This window comes from Phocoena sinus, chromosome 1 (genome assembly GCF_008692025.1).
Source record: "Phocoena sinus isolate mPhoSin1 chromosome 1, mPhoSin1.pri, whole genome shotgun sequence".
In the NCBI taxonomy this organism is placed as follows: Eukaryota; Metazoa; Chordata; class Mammalia; order Artiodactyla; family Phocoenidae; genus Phocoena; species Phocoena sinus.
Window position 1 is genome coordinate 79303935 of NC_045763.1, and position 6689 is coordinate 79310623.

General features: G+C 38.5%; 1 protein-coding gene across 2 annotated transcripts in view; it reads left to right on the forward strand.

Moving 5' to 3' along the window:
• Window positions 1-6689, forward strand: part of PKN2 (protein kinase N2) — a 172180-nt gene that overhangs the window by 149869 nt on the left and 15622 nt on the right. The window contains exon 24 of one of the 2 annotated variants that reach the window (XM_032624474.1): window positions 4907-6637. The exons of the other annotated variant lie outside the window; for it this stretch is intronic. Within the exon in view, the coding sequence (XP_032480365.1) occupies window positions 4907-4962 (56 nt within the window). The 3' untranslated portion in view covers window positions 4963-6637. Of the gene's footprint in view, window positions 1-4906; window positions 6638-6689 lie in introns of those variants that run through there. 2 annotated transcript variants of the gene reach the window in all.

Below are 6689 nucleotides of genomic sequence, written 5' to 3' on the forward strand. Positions count from 1 at the left end.
TAAAATCATCACATGGAGGTAGCAAAGAGACCTAGGACTAGCCCTTATTTTGCTACTATTAGTGTGACCTTGGACAAGTGATTTCACCTTACTAGTGATATGTGAACATTTCACCCTAATGTTCTCATCTGTAAAATGACGAAGTTATAGTAGGTCATTGATTTTTAACCTTCATTTTCAAACAAAATCTTCAGTATTACTCCAGCACATAACAAAGTCAGAGCAGAAGCAGGCTGGGGGCCCAGTTTGTCACTCACTGGAACTAATTCTGAGGTCTTCCGTCAAAGCCCCTAGCCTACACAGTTTGATGTCCATGCTACTAGAAGACCCTTAATTAAATGCCTTAGAGCTGTCATTGACCATCTCCAATATGATGGTCGACTCAAAGTCACTGACCTAAACTGTGGTATAAGGGCCAAAATCCAAGCCCCTCTTTTGTACTGAAGAGCAAGACCTCTGCTCACAATGACAAATTAGGACAGTGAAAGAGGAGTTGTTCAAATACCAGATAATATTTGTTGGGCCACAGCAATGCAGGAGGATGTTGAAAGTTCTGAGTCCATCATTAAGTTTTCTGGTGTCTCATAGCTGTAGAGCTAGAAGGAACCACAGAGGCAGTAAGGTCTTTCCAGAGAAATCTCTTACAGATCAGCTAAGTCTCTGCTTAAATACCTTCAGTGAAGTCTTCAACCTGACCATATGGTCGTCTGGGAGCTCCATGTAACTTTTGCATCCTAGACCTTTCAGAACAGTATAGAACAAAGTAGCCTTTCTAACGTCTTTAAGAGCACTAAACCCAATTCTTTTGTGGTTTTAACTTTCTCAACTATGTCAATTTAAAACATCTTTTGACAGAATCTTAAATTCAACATAATATCACTCTTTGCTTGTTTTTATTACTCTTGTTAAGTACTTTACATACCAATGATCTTTCCCAGATGTCTCAAAACAATTATTTCAAATAATGGCTGTCTTTTTCCCATTGTATATTCTTGCCTCTTTTGTCAAAGATTAACTGACCGTAGGTGTGTGGGTTTATTTCTGGGCTCTCTATTCTGTTCCATTGATCCATGTGTCTGTTTTTGTGCCAATACCATGCTGTTTTAATTACTGTAGCTTTGTGGTATTGTCTGAAGTCTGGGAGAGTTATGCCTCCTGCTTTGTTCTTTTCCTTCATCAGGGTTGCTTTGGCAATTCTGGATCTTTCATGGTTCCTATAAATTTTAGGATTATTTGTTCTAGTTCTGTGAAAATTTTCATGGGTAATTTGATAGGAATCACATTAAATTTGTAGATTGCTTTGGGTAGTATGGCCATTTTAACAATATTAATTCTTCCAAGCCAAGAGCATAGGATATCTTTCCATTTCTTTGAATCATCTTCTGTTTCCTTTATTAATGTTTTATAGTTCTCAGAGTATAAGTATTTCACCTCCTTGGTCAGGTTTATTCCCAAGTATGCAACTGATTTCTGCATGTCAACCTTGTATCCTGCTACCTTGCTGAATTTATCAGTTCTAGTAGTTTTTGTGTGAAGTCTTTAGGGTTTTCTATATATAGTATCATGTCATCTGCATATAATGACAGTTTTACCTCTTCCCTTCCAAGTTGGATACCTTTTATTCCTTTTTCTTGTCTGATTGCTGTGGCTAGGACTTCCAAAACTATGCTGAATATAAGAAGTGGGCGGGCATCCTTGTCTTGTTCCAGATTTTAGCAGGAAGGCTTTCAGCTTTTCACCATTGAGCAGTATATTGGCTGTGGGTTTGTCATAAATATCTTTTTATTATGTTGAGATATGTTCCCTTTATACCCACTTTGGTAAGAGTTTTTATCATGAATGGGTGTCAAATTTTGTCAAATGCTTTTTCTGTGTCTATTGAAATGATCATGTGTTTTTTGTTTATGTGGTGTATCACATTGATTGATTTGTGTATATTGAATCATCCTTGTGAATTTGGCGTGAATCCCACTTTGTTGTGGTATATGATCTTTTTTATATGTTGTTGGATTTGGTTTGCTAATATTTTGTTGAGAATTTTTGCATCTGTATTCATCAAAGATATTGGCCTGTAATTTTCTTTTTTGGTGGTGTCTTTGTCTGGCTTTGGTATCAGGGTGATGGTAGCTTCATAGAATGTCTTTGGGAGTATTCCCTCCTCTTCAATATCTGGAAGAGTTTGAGAAGGATTGGTATAAGTTCTCTGTATGTTCGGTAGAATTTGCCTGTGAAGCCATCTGGTTTTGGACCTTTGGAGGGGACTTTTGCTTTGTAGGGAGTTTTTACAGATTCTATTTCACTTCTAGTGATCAGTCTGTTCAAATTATCTATTTCTTCTTGATTCAATTTTGGTTGGCTGTTTCTAGAAACTTTTGCATTTCTTCTAGGTTGTCAAATTTGTTGGCCTAATTGTTCATACTATTCCCTTATGGTTTTTTGTATTTCTGCAGTGTCGGTTGTTATGTCTTCAGCAAGTGGTGTCGGGAAAGTTGGGACAGCCGCATGTAAATCAATGAAGTTAGAACACTCTCACCATACTCAAAACTCAAAATGGCTTAGACTTAAATATAAGACATGACACCATAAAACTCCTAGAAGAGATCATAGGCAAAACATTCTTTGACATAAATTGTACCAATGTTTTTGTAGGCCAGTCTCCCAAGGCAATAGAAATAAAAAACAAAAATAAACAAATGGGACCTAATCGAACTTACAGGCTTTTGCAGAGCAGCAAAGGAAACCATCAACAAAATGAAAAGACAACCTACAGAATGGGAGAAAATATTTGCAAATGATGCAACTGACAAGGGCTTTATTTCCAAAATACACAAACAGCTCATACAACTCAACAAGAAAACAAAAAACCCAGTCAAAAAGTGGGCAGAAGACCTAAACAGACATTTCTCCAAAGAAGACATATGGATGGTCAAAAAGCACATGAAAAGATGCTCAACATCACTAATTATTAGAGAAATGCAAATCAAAACTACGAGGTACCACCTCACACTGGTCAGAATGGCCATTGCTAAAAACTCTACAAATAACAAATTCTGGAGAGGATACGGAGAAAAGGGAACCCTCCTACACTGTTGGTGGGAATGTAAGTTGGTATAGTCACTATGGAAAAACAGTATGGAGGTTCCTCAGAAAACTAAGAATAGAACTACCATATGATCCAGCAATCCCATTCCTGGGCATATATCCAGACAAAACGAATTCAGAGAGATACATGCACCCGTGTTCATAGCAGCACTATTCACAATAGCCAAGACATGGAAGCAACCTAAATGTCCACTGACAGATGAATGGATATACAATGGAATACTATTGAGCCATAAAAAAGAATGAAATAATGTAATTTGCAGCAACACGGATGCCACTAGAGATTATTATACTCAGTGAAGTAAGTCAGAAAGAGAAATACCATATAATATCACTTATATGTGGAATCTAAAATATGGCACAAATGATCCTATCTACGAAACAGAAACAGACTCATGGACATAGAGAGCAGACTTGTGCTTGCCAAGGAGGCGGGGGCTGGTGGAGAAATGGAGTGGGAGGTTGGGGTTAGCAGCTATTATATATAGAATGAATGGATAAACAACAAGGTCCTACTGTACAGCAAAGATTCAGCATCCTATGATAAACCATAATGGAAAAGAATCTTAAAGTATATATAATGGAATCACTTTGCTGTACAGCAGAAATTAACACATTGTAAATCGACTTCACTTAAAAAAAGAGGAATGATGACCTCAAAAAACGGCTATAGCAGCCATAGGCTGTTGCAGATCAGAGAAAAACAATGAGGTTGTGATACTCTGCAGAAGAAAAGTTTCACGGTCACCTTTTCCCTGCTCCTCTTTCACCAAGTATAAGCTTGAGCGTCCTAGAATGGCAGTTAAAAGTCCCCCCAGCCAGAGAAATGCCAGTAAGGATTATGAATGGAAGTTTGTGCTTTTGAGAGATGCTGGCATCCCTGCGGCCTAGAGATCAGCCAAATAGTGGTTCTGCATGACACCTTAGGACCTTGAGATCCTGATGTAAGAAGTATGTATGTGTAATACCTGGGAGGGAGAGAGTGAGGTGTTCGGGGGGCCAAAAATCTCTCAGTAGCTCCATAATTTGCAAGTGAGATTAAAACTCCAGCAACAGGAAAAGTCAGGGCCACTGACAATTGGAAATATTGGCATGGGGCACAGAGGCCTCTTGGCTGGATTAGGACCAGATGGGTAATACGCTGACCCCTCCCAGCTGTTCATCTTGATAATCAAAGTAAATCTTGCACCTGTGATACAAAATTAGCTCAGAAACCAAAGACAACCCTGGGTAAAGTACATTTGTTGCTTTGAACAGAGGCTTACTATCAAAAGACATTTAGTTTAAGAAGCATTTCATTCGGAGGAAGAGCTAAAAGAACAATTTCTAGCTATTAACTCCTTGTCACCTGAGCTGATTTAAAAATAATTCAAAAACTCACTCTGAAGAGCTTTCCCCAAAGAGCCAGATACAAGTATTGCACTGAATAGTTCTGTTCATTTATAAATTGAAAAGAAGTCTATTTGAAAGCTACAACTTAAGTCAGGCCTGAAGCAGCTTCCTGTGAAGTAAGCTTCAACAGTATGGTTCAGTGGAAAGGAGCAGTGGATTGAGTGATCAAGAGACCTGAGTGAGTCCCATCTCTGCTAAGTGAACTTGGACAAAGCTTTTGGTTTCTCTAGGCTTCTCTGAACTACAAAATGGGGAGATCAGACGGGAGCAAACTCAGATTCCATGAAACTTATCAAATCCTTGAACTAGAGTAATAGAAATTGTTCATAAAAGTGGCTTCCAGCAAGTCTTTGTTTTAAATACCCAAATGGAAGGGGCCACAGTAACCAAGTCTTCAACTCTTTGTTTAAAGATGCTAGCATGAACAGGATGGATCTACTTTATCTTCATAGAAATGGCCTTGCATAGCTCACTAATATTCCTAACCTGCTAAACATGCAGGCCCCAAACAGAAACAGGCTTCACGTTCTACGTATGATCAGCTCCCAGTGAGGCGGTTGCCCACCTATGTATGGGGAGTTTTTCCACACCTGGAGGTAAGGCTGTAAGCTCCACTCTCTAAAACAGCAAATACACCCTCTGCCCACAGATTACTCTTTAAAATCAGTTTTATTGATCCATGTTTTTAAAATGTATTCTAAAAAATAGACCAAAATGTTGACATAGTTGAGTGGCAGGAGCTAGGTCCCTCCCTTCCCTTTATGCTTAGCTGCATTTTTCTAGTTATCTAATACATTTTCGTAGCCAGGAAAATGAAAAAACTAAACAAATCACATTACTATACCTGAACTGCACCTATGTTTTAAAAATAAAGCATAGCAAACAGCTGGAAAGAAAAAAAATGCCAAAACGCTGGTGGCTATTTTTGGGTGGCTCATGGATGTTTTCATTATGCATTTCCCAAATGTTCTGTAATGTGCATGCACTAACCTTCGATAACTGCAAAAATAACTATTTAAAGATTTACTTAACTGGCTGCAGCTTGCAGAGTCAGGCATTACTGAATGGGACTTTTGTGGTCAATCAGTAGAAACTGGGGAGCATTAGAGGAGGGAGGCTACTGCTCTCAGTTCATACTTAGAAAGATGGAGATGTGTGGTGCTGGGGACCAAAACATTAACCTAGGGACATTAACCTAGGATTTCTTTCCTCCTTCGGTCTCACTCTGGGTAAGATGGGTTCTACGTGCCTGGCGTATACATTTCATCACTATCCTTGCGATCCTGTATTTGGGTTATATTGTTCTTGTGTTGATTTGTCTGGTGTTCTTCCACAGCTTTAAGTAGTAGTGTTTGAGTGTCCTACATTTTGTGTAAGGGAGAAATACCATTTGTCTTCGTGGTCCAATACCTATCCCCCTCCCATGGTCAACAGAAATGACAGTGGAAGTCTGATCTTACAGAGCGGAAAGTTCCTCTCTGGACCGGAGATGCAATCTGCCCACCAAGGCCACAATAGGAGATTGTCCTTTTAATCTAGTGCTAACCTTTTTACACATGTGTAAGAACCATGACACCTGTTTTATAGCAGTGGGTATGTTTGTTTAGCATGGATTCAAGTCCCCTGTACAAACTACCTAGCTGGCAAAAGGGCAAAATGTTGTTGGTCTTCGCTTACATTGCCTAGCAGTCAAGAGACCTTAAATCAGTGTTCCTCGGAGTGAGATGCAAAACATGTACACATCACAATCACCTAGGGGGAAGGTGCTGGTTAAACAAATTCCTGGACATCCTCAGGCCCAATAATCTCCATTTTAAATATTCTTTAGACTATGAGTATCCCAATTAGTAGAAATAATAAAGAACTGTAGATACACAGATTCTATACAGTGAAATGTAAACATCTGGAGATTGAAATCTGTTACTAATTATTTACTAGCATCATCTTCTGCTCAATAAGCGCACTGAGAAAAAACACATAAACATTCTTATATCTCTAAAGCCAGTGCCTTTCAAGGCCCTGTTCATCACTTCTTGCTTTTTAATATACATATATTAAGAAATCACACACACACCTCCTTTTAAACTGCAAACTAAATATGTTCAACAGTGGTTCCTCAAAAGCCTGTTATTTCCGTAACTTTATTAAAATAAGAAAATTAAATATATATGAAAAAATAATGGAAAACAAGGACC